Source organism: Saccopteryx leptura, chromosome 1, assembly GCF_036850995.1.
Source record: "Saccopteryx leptura isolate mSacLep1 chromosome 1, mSacLep1_pri_phased_curated, whole genome shotgun sequence".
Classification (NCBI taxonomy): domain Eukaryota; kingdom Metazoa; phylum Chordata; class Mammalia; order Chiroptera; family Emballonuridae; genus Saccopteryx; species Saccopteryx leptura.
In genome coordinates, this window is record NC_089503.1 from 72066069 (window position 1) to 72081772 (window position 15704).

At 40.2% G+C, this 15704-nt stretch overlaps 1 protein-coding gene across 2 annotated transcripts in view; it reads left to right on the forward strand.

The window, feature by feature from the left end:
* Positions 1 to 15704, forward strand: part of CCDC81 (coiled-coil domain containing 81) — a 56488-nt gene continuing 40784 nt past the window's right edge. The window contains exons 1-3 of one of the 2 annotated variants that reach the window (XM_066360710.1): positions 1 to 79; positions 5586 to 5647; positions 7413 to 7569. In XM_066360710.1, the coding sequence (XP_066216807.1) occupies positions 1 to 79; positions 5586 to 5647; positions 7413 to 7569 (298 nt within the window). The remainder of the gene's footprint in view (positions 80 to 5585; positions 5648 to 7412; positions 7570 to 15704) is intronic. The other variant, XM_066360711.1, reaches the window with a different exon arrangement.

Below are 15704 nucleotides of genomic sequence, written 5' to 3' on the forward strand. Positions count from 1 at the left end.
ATGTTGGACACCATCATTCCTTCCCTGCAGGGCCGGGGCAGGAGTGTGTTGCCCACCCTGCCCTTGCTAAGTCAGGAGGGTAAGCAACTTGAGATGGGGGCCCAGGGGTTGAGCCTTTATCTGCTTGAGGACAAGTGGAAGATCTTCTCTATCTCCTGGTCATGGCACTTTGGCAACTAGCTGGTAGTTACATCAGGCTTAGTCTGGACAATTTTAATTAATTATTTTAATAAGGCCAGGGGCTGGCCCTGGTTGGGTAGCTCAGTTGGTTAGAATGTCCTCTGGATGCACCAATGTTGTGGGTTCCATCCCCCATAAGGGCTCATGCGGGAGTCAAGTTGGATGAATGGGTGAGTGGGACAACAAATTGATGTTTCTCTCTCAAAGCGATTTTAAAAAGGGTGGGGTATGTGGGCAGGGACCTGCTGACGTTTTAATTAAATGAGATAATATATACAGCGCTTAGTTCCGTCACTAGCATAAAGTAAGTGCTCAATAAATGTTAGCTAATAGCAACCACCCCAAAACGGCTCCTTCTCTGAGTTCATGCAAAAACACAGTTACTCTTTTTTTTTCTTTCTGAAGTTGGAAACGGGGAGGCAGTCAGACAGACTCCCGCATGCACCCGACCAGGATCCACCTGGCACACCCACTTGGGGGTGATGCTGTGCCGCAACCAGAGCCATTCTAGCGCCTGAGGCAGAGGCCATAGAGCCACCCCCAGCGCCCGGGCCAACTTTGCTCCAATGGAGGCTTGGCTGCGGGAGGGGAAGAGAGAGACAGAGAGGAAGGAGAGGGGGAGGGGTGGAGAAGCAGATGGGCGCCTCTCCTGTGTGCCCTGGCCGGGAATCAAACCTGGGACTCCTGCACACCAGGCCGACGGTCTACCACTGAGCCAACTGGCCAGGGCCTACTTTTGTTTCTTTTGATATCTTGGGGTTGTGTTAAGAAAGTGAGATGATCATATAAAGAACTGGGTATTTGAAAGACCTAGCAGCTTTTCATAGAAAACCTCTTAAGCTTGGTTAAAAGCATAGTTTCTTAGGAATGTCACCCCAAAGTGACACTGAGATATAAGAGATAGAAGCCCTTGGGAAGAGAGGTGCTCCAGAAATGGAAGTTATTGTTACTGTCAATTCATTGTAACCTGGAGATGTTGCCTAGGCTTTAACCAAATGACCTAAGGAGACAAATAAATGAGTAGATGTATCTTTTTTTTCTCTTTCCCCTGCATCACTCCTATTTTTCTTGTCAAAATAATTCTAAAATAAGGATCAAAGATAATGGTTTTATGAATTTAGAAAGTATTTGCCACCTTGGCCAGGTAGCTCAGTTGTTTAGAACATCATCCTGATATGCCCACGTTGCAGGTTTGATCCCTGGTCATGGCACATAGAAGAGTCAACCAATGAACCCTGGTGGGGTAGCTCAGTTGGTTAGCATTGCCGGGATATGTCAAGGCTGTGGGTTCAATCTCTGGTCAGGGAACCTACAAGAATCAACTAAAGAATACATAAGTAATTGGAACAACAAATCGAGGTTTCTCTTTCTCTCTCTCTTCCCCCCCTTCCTCTCTTTCTTTAAAAATCAATCAATAAAAAAGTTCTTTAAAAAATATTTGCCATATTTATAAGTTTACATGTAGTTCATTAGTTCAAGTAATTTTTAGAACGTACTAGGTGCTTGCTTGGGCACTAGAGAACCAATGGTGAACAAAAACCTTGGAATTTATAATCTACTAAGGAAAGATACACATTAACCAAATACGGAAATAAATATTGGTGTACACTTAGTAAAGTGGCCACAAGTGTCAAAGATGACTGAGGGGTCAGAGAGATGAAAATTAAACATGCCCATTGAGTTATTGACAAGGAGACCATTGTTGGCTTCAGCAAGAGCTTTATTGCTTGGATGACAGAAGCAGAAATCAAATCACCACTATAGTAACTTTCGCAAGTGACCCTTGTAAAGGAGATGAGGATAGAGGATAAACTTCCTATCTCGGTAAAACACATAAATTAACTTTCATCCTTGTACACGTGAAGTCTTGCTGTTTTGTATGTTTCACCAAAGTTTGATGTTACGTAATTATAGTACTCAGAAGGTCCCATCATCATTGTGTACTGGGAGAAACTATTGAAGACTGCACAGCTAGAAATCCACGGAGGCAGGAAGGTCTTTAGACACGCAGCACACTGGTCTTTCCACTGCATTATGCTCTGGGAAAAAGTTTTTGTTGTTGTTCAAATTGCTTAGTAAAAATTTGTTCTGTTTGTATACCAGAATTAAAATTTCTTTTAAAAAATTTTTTATTTATTGATTTTACAGAGAGAGGACAGGGTGGAGTGGGAGGTAGCAAGAAGTCATAGTAGTTTCACTTCAGTTGTTCATTGCTTGCTTGTTGCTTGTCGTATGTGCCTTGACCTGGCAAGCCCAGTGTTCTGGGCCTGGCACCTCAGTGTTCCAGATTGGCTCTCTAGCCACTGTGCCACCACAGGCCAGGCTGGGTACCAGTATTTTAACTTTAGAGTATTTGTATAAAGTCAGGGAGCTTATTTTTTCATTTTTTATATTAACATCTATTTCAAACATATATATTATTCTATAATTTACACAATAGGCACTTTAATGATCATATATGAAATACAGTATTCCTGTTACTTGGTACTGTGTTTAAAATACAGTTTGAATGTACAAACTTTAGAATTTGAAGTCAAATGAAGGTTGAACTGAAAATAGGCATTATTTTTCTATAATACTCATTCTTGGTATTTTAATATTTGATGAAAATAACACCAACTCTCCTTAAAACAATAAAGTATATTATTTAATTTATTTTTTAAACCGGATTAAAATTCTTTTTGAGATTTAGTGACACCCTCTCTGATACATTGGGATGTCAGAAAAATCAGAGAACTCAAAGTCTGTAAAATTTCCCAATCTATTCCAATGGAATTGCGTGGGTTGAAAACTACTTAAGGGGGATAATTTGCATGCATGTTTTCCTTTTTCTTCAGTGAGAAATAGCAAATTTCAGCCTACAATAATAAACTCTGTTCTTATATAACCTTGCCTATTAGATTTATTTATTTATTTATTATTTTATTATTTTTTTTAAATTTATTTATTTATTTTACAGAGGCAGAGATAGACAGGGACAGACAGACAGGAACGGAGAGAGATGAGAAGCATCAATCATCAGTTTCTCGTTGTGCGTTGCGACTTCTTAGTTGTTCATTGATTGCTTTCTCACATGTGCCTTGACCGTGGGCCTTCAGCAGACCAAGTAACCCCCTGCTGGAGCCAGCGACCTTGGGTCCAAGCTGGTGAGCTCTTTGCTCAAGCCAGATGAGCCCGCGCTCAAGCTGGCGACCTCGGGGTCTCGAACCTGGGTCCTTCCGCATCCCAGTCCGACGCTCTATCCACTGCGCCACCACCTGGTCAGGCGCCTATTAGATTTATAGAGTAAAATAACACGGTGGACTTGATTATATCATCCTAATGAAGAAAGGCTATCCTCAAATTTCCAATTAAGCTCAGTCAACTCTTTTCACTAGGGTTTGCTTGCAGGCTATATAGTTTCTCCTAACCTTAATTAAATCATTTCCTTTTAGTGTAGATTGTTTTCCTGAAATTTGAGCTGCATATTAGGAGTCTAGGTAAAAGACGTAACAGTTTTGTTTTGTTTTTTTAAAAATTTTAACATTTATTTGTTGATTTTAGAGAGAGAGGAAGGAAGAGAGAGAGAGAGGAACATTGGTCTGTTGCTGTATGTGCCCTGACCGGGGATCAAACCGGCAACCTCTGTGCTTTGGGACAACACTCCAACCAACTGAGCTATCTGGCCAGACCTTAACAGTTTTGACCTAATAACTTTGAAAGGTCTCCATGTAAATCTGGATACTGAGATTCTGTATTATTGATGAATTAATGATTTTTTTTTTTTTTTTTTTTTTAAAGCTGGAAACAGGGAGAGACAGTCAGACAGACTCCCGCATGCGCCCGACCGGGATCCACCCGGCATACCCACCAGGGGCGACGCTCTGCCCACCAGGGAGCGATGCTCTGCCCCTCCGGGGCATCGCCCCACCGCGACCAGAGCCACTCCAGCGCCGGGGTCAGAGGCCATCTCCGCTCCAATGGAGCCCTGGCTGCAGGAGAGGAAGAGAGAGACAGAGAGGAAGGAGGGGGAGAGGGGTGGAGAAGCAGATGAGCGCTTCTCCTATGTGCCCCGGTCGGGAATCGAACCCGGGTCCCCCCGCACGCCAGGCCGACGCTCCACCGCTGAGCCAACCGGCCAGGGCCGAATTAATGATTTTTATTCAGTATATAGTTGGGACTGAGTGAAAGAACCCCGGTCCTTAGCAGCTAACAGTAGAATTCTTTGGTCTAAGGGGGTGGGGAGGAGTTGAGGACAGTAGGATGGGAAGAATAGAGAAAACCCTTGACTGTAGTAAACTGTACATCCATGATTTAGAGCAAAGGGCATGTCACCCTTGTTTTTTTGAATGAGTTTCCATCACCCAAGCTGTTCTCAGATGCTCATGAGAGTCACAGCTACTTCTCATTGCCTAACCCTCTCCTTCCTTGGCATTTAATAAAAATATTTATAACCCTGATATTCTGAAATTAAAAGATTATAATTTCCCTGTTTTAGGTAGTGGTTTAAACCTTTAGAAAAAAAATCATACCAATAAATGAAGCAATTTCGAAGTAGGGGAAAGAATTGGTCTTTTGTTACCAACTGCATTTATGTCCCACAGGGGCAATCTGGTAAATATCACTTCTTGATCTTTAATTTGAGAATTAAAGCATACTGTTTTGATTTCCAAAGAGTTCCTGACTGAAAAGTATTTTTCATACACGCGATTATATTCGGAATGGAGACATCAATACACACATAATTTTCTATATTCTAATATTAGTTTTACCTAGGGTATACCTTCATATCACGCATCAACACTTTAGTTATTGGCAACAACTTATTTTTCTACCACAGTGAAATCCATTGGACAAGGGTCAACCAATGAATACATAAAATGAGTGGAACAACAAATTGATGTGTCTCCCTCTCTCTTCCTCTTTCTAAAATCAATAAATAAAAATTTAAAAGAACTAAATGAAAGTATAGAGACAGTTAATGTTCAGACAACAACCTTTCATGCCTAGTGGCTCTTGACTTTATTCCTGTGCTATAGAATGTTATAAAGAATGAATGTTCACCTTAATCAGATGGCACAGATTAGGCAATTGTTCATTGAGTGGGTGATTAAGAAAAAGGTAGATTATATTTGGTTAACTTTATAGCACAAAGGGAAATATATGACAGAGTTCCTTTTGTTCTAGAAATATATTCTTCAAAAATTATTATATTTTTAATCACAGTTTTTGAACTTAAAGAGATAAGCATTAGTTACCCAGAAAATTAATTTTGTGAAATGACCCTATTTTCTATTAATTCTAAATTAATCAGGAATCACTATTATTTGATTCTGCATTTAATATTTACATTTTAATTTATTAGCACTAACATACTAATACATGGGTACTTATATAAATTATTCTTGGTTTCTTTTGAATTACAGAAGTCTCTACTATTTGGGAACATGTTTCAGAATTTGTGGGACAGCAACTATCCCAATATAAGGTAGGATTTATACTTTAATTTTAATGTAAGAGTCCAGAGAATTTTTCCACCTTGGTCTCATATAATTTTGTTGGGGGCAGGGTAGTGGACTTTAGAGCCACCCAGTTTAACTTTTGGTCCTGTGATTTTATGATGCTCACACTTAGGACTTTTGGATATTTCTAAGTTCTGCTCTTCTACTGATACAAAGTATACCACTGAGCATCCTGTGCTTATGGAGAGGAAGTAGATGAAGTCTGTTTATCTGTGATCTGATAGTTCCTGGCTTAGCTGTAGAAGGATATAATGCTTCTTGTCTTGTTCCCTTGCCAGGAATGGGTTTCAAATGAAATATAAGATGACAAGGACTGAACTCAACTTGCCAAAAATGAGAAATTTTTTCCTGACAGAGATTTGGGGAGTTTGGAGGGAGCTGGGAGGTTGTGAAACTTTTATATCCTACTCAGAAGCCCCAATGTGACAGTCCTTGGGCTGAGTTCATCCTTCGAACTAATTTTGTTTGGTCTGATAATTTGAATTAGTCATCACCACTTACAATTGGGAGAGTTTATATAAAGTTTTGAATATTTTCCCCCCAAAATATCAGATTTAATACTACCAGTTTTTCTTTTCTTTTTTTTTATAATTTTATTTTTTTAATGGGGCAACATCAATAAATCAGGATACATATATTCAAAGATAACAAGTCCAGGTTATCTTGTCTTTCAATTATGTTGCATACCCATCACCCAAAGTCAGATTGTCCTCTGTCATCTTCTATCTAGTTTTCTTTGTGCCCCTCCCCCTCCCTCTTTCCCTCTCCCTCTCCCCCCTACCCCTGTAACCACCACAATCTTATCAATGTCTCTTAGTTTCACTTTTATGTCCCACCTACGTATGGAATAATGCAGTTCCTGTTTTTTTCTGATTTACTTATTTCACTTCGTATTTTACTTATTTTCTGATTTACTTATTTCACTCTTTCACTTATCAAGATCCCACCATTTTGCTGTAAATGATCCGATGTCATCATTTCTTATGGCTGAGTAGTATTCCATAGTACTACCAGTTTTTCATTTCTGCATCTGACACTTGGCTGGAGCCGGCAGTGGGCTTTCCCTTTTGGCTGGGCGTGCGCTCCCAGCCCACTGCCTTCTCGGACTGCACACATTCACCTCTCACGCTCATCCTTTCTTGGCCCCTGTAGGCACTTGACTTTGTAAACCTTGATTTCCAGAGAGACAGAGTCCCAGTCTGAGAGCCAGAAACATTTCTTCCTATCCATCAGCCAAGATCACCACACTGCACCATATATATATATACCTTGGGTCTGGGTTGTCTGATTTTATTTAAGAGGCATCAAATTGAAAAGAAGGAACGGGAAAGCAGAAATTCTCATGACCCCTTAAATTCTCTTCCTTTAATGGCAAATGACTAAAATTTAAAATGCCCCACAATTTAGGACAAGAGGAATCTCAGACATAGATTACAAGCAGTTCTGGCATCCAAACACGCTTCTTCAGTTCTCACAGCCTTGGGATGATACGGAGATGAGGGATCCGATGTCAGAAAAGCATCATGGACTAATGTATTGCATTTTATACAAAACTTATTTGAAAACTGAGTCATTAAATGCTATGGCTGTCACGGGTAGTAGGATCATTGAAATTTTAAGTGCTTTAGAGAATTCTCTTCATGGTTTCTGGATACCAGTACTAAGCATTTTTTTTTTCTTCACCCCTTCAGTAACTTTGTTGCTATTTTTTCCCCTTCTTTTTCCTTTCAGGGGGCTCACATTCCAGGACTGGGAGCTTTCACTTTTATGAGACAAAAACTTGATGTGGGAAGCAACAAGTTCATTCTGTTTCAGAGACCCACATTTATCATGGCGGAGAAGCTCCTGCAGCTCCATGGACTCCAGCAAAAGAAAGTACACACTCCTGGTAAATGCGCTTAATATTCACGATTTTCCCAGAGGATGTCTGGCCTGGGGGTGCAAATGAAAGGACAAAACTTGGCCTGCTGGAGTTCATTTCTCACGTGGTACCTCTGGCAGCAGGTGGGGCTAAGGTAGAAACATAGGGTGCAGTCTTGCTGAAGAACATTTTAAACTTCAGTAGCTAAGAGGGAGGCTTGAGGAAGCATGGTGTGACATTAAGGCAGATTTATATAAAGGCCATGGTGCAGTGTTGTACAGACTTTATTCACATTTCAGACCCCAATACATTAAAAATGGTTTATAAAGTAAATTAATTACATAGAATATCTGATTGGGAGAATTACAGTCAGTATCAGTTGTAAAAAGATCACTAACTCTGTATCTATCATATTTATAATCTAAATTATTAAAATTTTAAAGTTAAAAGGTTAATAACTCCATAAAAATGAATACCTTATATACTTCTCACTCCCTAAAACCTTCCTTCTTTCCCTTTCTCTCTCCCTCCCTTTCTTCTTTCCCTTCTTTCTTTTGTTCTCTCTTCCTTCTGCTAATATTTATGGAGGGCTACCTATGTGTCAGGCCTGATCCCACGTGCTTGAGATATAGTGGTAAACAAAACAGGTGCAGTGCCTGTCACCGGACACTCACATTCCTGCTTTGGTGTGTGGCCTTGTAACCCCTGCTCTAGTTACTTAGAGGCCTGCAGGGGTTTCCTTCCGGATTTCTGGCTGTGTTTCTTTTGACCTTTCTTATCGTCCCGTTCTGTGTCAGACTCATAGGGATGAAGAGAGCAGTCTACTTGCAGAGGCAGCAGGTGCAAACAACAAAACTTACCTGTGGGTTAAGTTTCCTAATAATTTTCAGTGTAACTTTTCCCCCAAAATATTATGTATTGAAAAAATTAGAATTCATTCTGCATATACTTAGTATGATGAGTTTGATGGCCTTTTCACATTTCTACCTACAGTTTCATGACATAAATATCCTAATTTATCAAAAGGCTACAAAATAAGACAAAACAAAATAGTTATTATTATTATTTTGCAAAAACATTGTACCTTAGAATTAGAGCTTATTTTCTGTTTTGTATTTTTAATATAGTCTAAAAAAGTAGTTTAAGTCTATAATTATTTTTTTCACAAGGTTGAGGAAATTTCAGAATTAAACGTATGACTGAATTAGTTCACAAAAAACAATTCTGTCCACAGTTTAGCTTTGGGGTTATGCTTCTTCACCATCGATTAACTAGGCTTCTTTTTTTTAATTTTAATTTTTCTTGATTTTAATTTATTGTGTTTACATAGATTCTAGTGTCACCCTGAATGCCTTCCCCCAATCCCCCGTATTTCCCTCAACATCTCCCTTGCTGCCTCTTCATACCACCCTCCCCCCTTCCCTTCAGGTTTATCCCATCCGGTCATCCTCTTTCCCTCTGTCTTCTTTTCCTCTGGTCCCTTTGATCTCTCCTCTGTCTCAATTCCGTTCCTCAGTTTACACTGTTCATTGGATTCCTCAAATGAGTGAGGTCATACAATATTTTTCTTTCTCTGACTGGCTTATTTCACTTAACATGATAGTTTCCAGGTCCATCCATGTTGTCACAAAAGGTAAGATTTCCTTCTTTTTCATGGCCCCATAGTATTCCATTGTGTATATGTACCACTGCTTTTTAATCTTGTCCACTGACAGACACTTGGGCTGTTTCCAGATCCTCACTATTGTGAACAATGCTGCCATAAACATGGGGGTGGATTTCTCCTTTTGAATCAGTGCTATGGTGTTCTTGGGATATATTCCTAAAAGTGGGATGGCCGGGTCAAAAGGCAGTTCCATTTTTAATTCTTTGAGGAATCTCCATACTGTTTTCCACAGTGGCTGCACCAGTCTGCATTCCCACCAGCAGTGCAGGAGGGTTCCCTTTTCTCTACAGCCTCGCCAGCACTTATTATGTGTTGTTTTGTTAATGAGCGCCATTCTGACTGGAGTGAGGGTATCTCATTGTGGTTTTAATTTGCATTTCTCTAATGATTAGTGATGTTGAACATTTTTTAATCTATCTATTGGCCATCTGTATGTCCTCTTTGGAGAAGTGTCTATTCATTTCTTTTGCCCTTTTTTTTTTTTTTTTTTTACAGAGACAGACAGAGTCAGCGAGAGGGATAGATAGGGACAGAAAGACAGGAACAGAGAGAGACGAGAAGCATCAATCATCAGTTTTTCATTGCGACACCTTAGCTGTTCATTGATTGCCCTCTCATATGTGCCCTGACCGTGGGCCTTCGGCAGACCGAGTGACCCCTTGCTCAAGCCAGCGACCTTGGCTCCATGCTGGTGAGCTTTTTGCTCAAACCAGATGAGCCTGCACTCAAACTGGCGACCTCAGGGTCTCGAACCTGGGTCTTTCCGCATCCCAGTCCGACGCTCTATCCACTGCGCCACCACTTGGTTAGGCTCTTTTGCCCATTTTTGATTGGATTGTTTACCTTACTGATGTTGAGTTTTAGAAGTTCTTTATAAATTTTGGTTATTAACCCCTTTTCAGATGTATTGACGAATATGTTCTCCCATAGAGTGGGTTGTCTTTTTATTTTGTTTATGGTGTCTTTTGCTGTGCAAAAGCTTTTTAGTTTAATATAGTCCCATTTGTTTATCCTGTCTTTTATTTCACTATCCCGTGGAGATAAATCAGCAAATATATTGCTGCAAAAGATGTCAGAGAGCTTACTGCCTATGTTTTCTTCTAAAATGCTTATGGTTTCATGACTTACATTTAAGTCTTTTATCCACTTTGAGTATATTTTTGTGAATGGTGTAAGTTGATGGTCTAGTTTCATTTTTTTGCAGGTAGCTGTCCAATTTTCCCAACACCATTTGTTGAAGAGGCTGTCTTTACTCCATTGTATGCTCTTACCTCCTTTGTCAAATATCAATTGTCCATGAAGGTGAGGGTTTAATTCTGGATTCTCTATTCTGTTCCATTGATCTATATGCCTGTTCTTATGCCAGTACCAAGCTGTTTTGAGTACAATGGCCTTGTAGTATAACTTGATATCAGGAAGTGTGATACCTCCCACTTTATTCTTCTTTTTCAAAATTGCTGAGGCTATTCGTGTTCTTTTTTGGTCCATATAAATGTTTGGAATGTGTGTTCTATATCTTTGAAGTATATCATTGGTATTTTAATTGATATTGCATTGAATTTATAAATTTCTTTGGGTAATATAGACATTTTAATGATGTTTATTCTTCCTATCCATGAACAAGGTATATGCTTCCACTTGTTTATATCTTCCTTGATATCTTTTATCAATGTTTTATAATATTCTGAGTACAAGTCTTTAATCTCCTTGGTTTAAATTACTCCTAGGTACTTTATTTTTTTGTTGTTGCAGTAGAGAAGTGGATTGTTTCCTAAATTTCTCTTTCTTTTTTTTTTTTTTTTGCATTTTTCTGAAGCTGGAAACAGGGAGAGACAGTCAGACAGACTCCCGCATGCGCCCGACCAGGATTCACCCGGCACGCCCACCATGGGGCGGCGCTCTGCCCACCAGGGGGCGATGCTCTGCCCATCCTGGGTGTCGCCATGTTGCGACCCTCCTGGGCGTCACCATGTTGTGACCAGAGCCACTCTAGTGCCTGGGGCAGAGGCCACAGAGCCATCCCCAGCGCCCGGGCCATCTTTGCTCCAATGGAGCCTTGGCTGCGGGAGGGGAAGAGAGAGACAGAGAGGAAGGTGCGGCGGAGGGGTGGAGAAGCAAATGGGCGCTTCTCCTATGTGCCCTGGCCGGGAATCGAACCCGCGTCCTCCGCACGCTAGGCCAACGAAATTTCTCTTTCTGACAGTTCATTGTGGGTGTATAAAAATGCCTGTGAGGCCCTGGCCGGTTGCCTCAGTGGTAGAGTGTCGGCCTGGCATGCAGGAGTCTTGGGTTCGATTTCTGGCTAGGGCACACAGGAGAAGTGCCCATCTGCTTCTCCACCCCTCCCCCTCTCCTTCCTCTCTGTCTCTCTCTTCCCTTCCAGCAGCTGAGGCTCCACTGGAGCAAAGATGGCCCGGGCGCTGAGGATGGCTCTGTGGCCTCTGCCTCAGGCGCTACATGGCTGTGGATGCAACAGAGCGACGCCCCAGATGGGCAGAGCACCGCCCCCTGGTGGGCATGCCGGGTAGATCCCGGTCAGGCGCATGCGGGAGTCTGTCTGACTGCCTCCCTGTTTCCAGCTTTGGAAAAATGGGGAAAAAAAATGCCTGTGATTTATGAGTATTAATTTTATATCCTGCCACCTTGCTGAATTAATTTATCATGTCCAGTAGTTCTTTGACTAAGACTTTAGGGTTTTTTATATACAGTATCATATCATATGCAAATAATGATAGTTTTACTTCTTTTCCAATTTGGATGCTTTTTATTTCTTCTTTTTGTCTGATTGTTGTGGCTAGGACTTCTAGAACTATGTTGAATAAGAGTGGTGAAAAGGGGCACCCCTGCCTTGTTTCTGAGCTTAAGGAGATTGCTTTTAATTTTTGCCCATTGAGTATGATGTTGGCTGTGGGTTTGTCATAGATGGCCTTTATCATGTTGGGGTGTATTCCCTGTATTCCCACTTTGCTGAGAGTTTTGATCATAAATGGGTGCTGGATTTTATCAAATGCTTTTTCTGCATCTATTGAAATTATCATGTGGTTTTTCTCTTTCCTATTGTTTATGTGATGAATCACATTGATTAATTTGTGAATGTTGTGCCAGCTTTCCCTCCCCAGAATAAATCCCACTTGATCCTGGTGTATGATTTTTTCATATATTGCTATATTCTGGTGTGCTAATATTTTGTTGTGTATCTTAATATCTGAATTCATCAGGTATATTGGCCTATAATTTTCTTTCTTTGTGTTGTCTTTACCTGGTTTTGGAATCAGAATTATGTTCATCTCATAAAAGGAGCTTGGAAGTTTTCCCTCCTCTTGAATTTTTTGAAATAGCTTGAGAAGGATAGGAGTTAGTTCTTTGAATGTTTGGTAGAATTCACCAGTGAAGTCATCTGGCCCATGGCTTTTGTTTGTTGGGAGATTTTTGATAACTGTTTTGATCTCATTTGTTGTAATCGGTCTGTTTAGGTTTTCTGATTTTTCCAGATTGATTTTTGAAAGATTATATGTTTCAAAGAATTTTTCCATTTCACCTAGGTTGTCTAATTTTTTGGTATACAGTTCTTCATAATATTTTCTTACAATCTTTTGTATTTCAGTGGTGCCAGTTGTTAATTCTCCACTTTCATTTCTAATTTTATTTATTTGAGTCCTCTTTTTTCTTGGTGAGTCTGATTAAAGGTTCATCGATCTTGTTTAGCTTTTTAAAGAACCAGCTCTTGGTTTCATTGATTCTCTGTATTGTTTTTTTAGCCTCTATATCATTTATTTCCACTCTGATCTTTATTATTTCCTTCCCTCTACTACCTCTGGGCTTTACTTGCTGTCCTTTTTCTAGTTCTTTTAGTTGCAGGGTTAAGTTGTTTATTTGAGCTTTTTCTAGCTTCTTAAGGCATGCCTGTAATGCTATGAACTTTCCTCTCAGGACTGCTTTTGCTGTGTCCCATAAATTTTGAGTTGTTGTATGCTCATTATCATTCATTTTTAGGAATTTTTTTTATTTCTTCTTTGATCTTATTGTTAACCCATTAATTATTTAATAACATGCTATTTAGTTTCCAAATGTTTGAGTATTTTTTAGTTTTTCTGTGGTTGATTTCTAGTTTCATGCCACTGTGATCAGAGAAAGTGCTTGATATGATTTCAATCTTCTTAAATTTGTTGAGACTCCTTTTGTGCCTTAACATGTGGTCTGTCCTAGAGAATGTACCATGAGCACTTGAAAAGAATGTATATTCTGCTGATTTAGGGTGAACGGTTCTGAAGATATCTATTAAATCCAGTTGATCTAGTGTGACCTTTAAGTCTGCAGTTTCTTTGTTAATTTTCTTTATTGAGGATCTATCTAGTGATGTTAGTGGGAAATTGACATCACCTAGGATTATAGTATTGATGTTGACCTCGCTCGTTATATCCATCAAAGTCTGCTTTATATATTTAGATGCTCCTATATTAGGTGCGTAGATATTTATAATGGTTATATTTTCCTGTTGGATTGCTCCCTTTATCATTATGTAGTGACCTTCTTTATCTCTTACTATAGCCTTTGTTTTAAAGTGCATTTTGTCAGATATAAGTATTGCTACCTCAGTTTTTATTTTCATTTCCATTTGCATGAAATATTTATTTTCAACCTTTTACTTTCAGTCTGTGTGCATCTTGTTTTGAGGTGTGTCTCTTGTAGACAGTATATATATGGGTACTGTTGTCTTATCCATGCAGCTACCCTGTGTCTTTTGATTGGATCATTTAATCCATTTACATTTAAGATTACTATTGATATGTAGTTGTTTATTGCCATTTTATTCTTTAAAGCTACATTCCTTTTTTACTATATTCTTTTCCCCCTTTGTTATGTTTACAATAAACCCCTTAACATTTCTTGCAGCATTGGTTTGGTTGTAATGAATTCCTTGAGTTTTTTTTTTTTTGGTCTGGGAAGCTTTTTATTTCTCCTTCAATTTTAAACAATAGCCTTGCTAGATAAAGAAGTCTTGGTTGTAGGCTCATGTTCTGCATTACTTTGAATATTTCTTGCCATTCCCTTCTGGCCTCAAGTGTTTCTGTTGAGAAGTCAGATGTCATCCTTATGGGGGCTCCTCTGTAGACTGTTTTTCTCTTACAGCTTTTAGTATTCTTTCTTTATCTCTTACCTTTGGTATTTTAATTATAATGTGTCTTGTAGATTTCTTTGGGTTTCTCTTTAATGGAATTCTCTGTGCTTCTTGTGTGACTTTTTCTTGCATCAATTTAGGGAAGTTTAAAGCTGATTTCTTCAAACAAGGTCTCTATCCCTTGTTCTTTCTCTTCTCCTTTAGGAACCTCTATGATGCGGATGATATTTCTCTTCATGTTGTCACAGAGCTTCCTTAGAGTTTCCTCAGACTTTTTGAGTCTGTTTTCTTTTTGCTGCTCTGCTTTCATGCCTTCATTTATCTTGTCCTCTAACTCGCTGATTTGATCCTCAGTTTCATCCGTCCTGCTTTTAATTCCTTCCAGCATGGTCTTCATTTCTGATATTGTATTTGTCATTTCTGACTGATTCTTTTTTATTATTTCAATGTCCTTTTTTTATATTTGCTATCTCTTTATTTAGGTGCTTGTTATGTCCATCCATTGTTGCTCTAAGATCTTTGAGTATCCTAACAATTATTATTTTAAACTCTGCATCTGGTAATTTGTTATATCTGACTCATTCAAGTCCTTTTCTGGGCATTTCTACTGATTCATTTGAGTTGCATATCTCTGCCTTCTCATTTTGTCTGTGTATAAGAAGGGTGTGGCCACAGGAGTCCTATGGGTGTGGCCTCTGTGTTCCCTAAGTGTGGTCTGTCTGGAGACCTACCACCCCCACTGTTGCTGCCTTGGGCATTTGGGTATGGGCATTGCCGGCACTGGCCCACTGCGCTCTCCTTCCCCAGTGGGACTGTGTTCATGTGCTCAGAATACAAACCTTCGCCAGCATCGGTTAGCCACAGGCTAGCCACACGCCTCGGCCATGGGGAAGGCTGCACACCCCACTCTGCCGCTGGTCTTCACTGGTTCCCCAGCTTTCGCCCTGTCCCCACCGGCTGGGCTTTGCTCACGCACCAGGGCCACAAACCTCCACACCTGCACTCATGGTTCCCAGCTTTCACCTTGCCCCACAGGTGGGACTGCAAGCAGGACCACTCTTGCTCACCTGGCCTATAGTTGTGGGTTGGACCGCTTTTTTTTTTTTTTTTAACAGAGACAGAGAGAGAGAGTCAGAGAGAGGATAGATAGGGACAGACAGACAGACAGGAACGGAGATGAGAGGCATCAATCATCAGTTTCTCGTTGTGGCACTTTAGTTGTTCATTGATTGCTTTCTCATATGTGCCTTGACCGTGGGCCTTCAGCAGACCAAGTAACCCCTTGCTCGAGCCAGTGACCTTGGGTCCAAGCTGGTGAGCTTTGCTCAAACCAGATGAGCCCGCGCTCAAGCTGGCGACCTTGGGGTCTCGAACCTG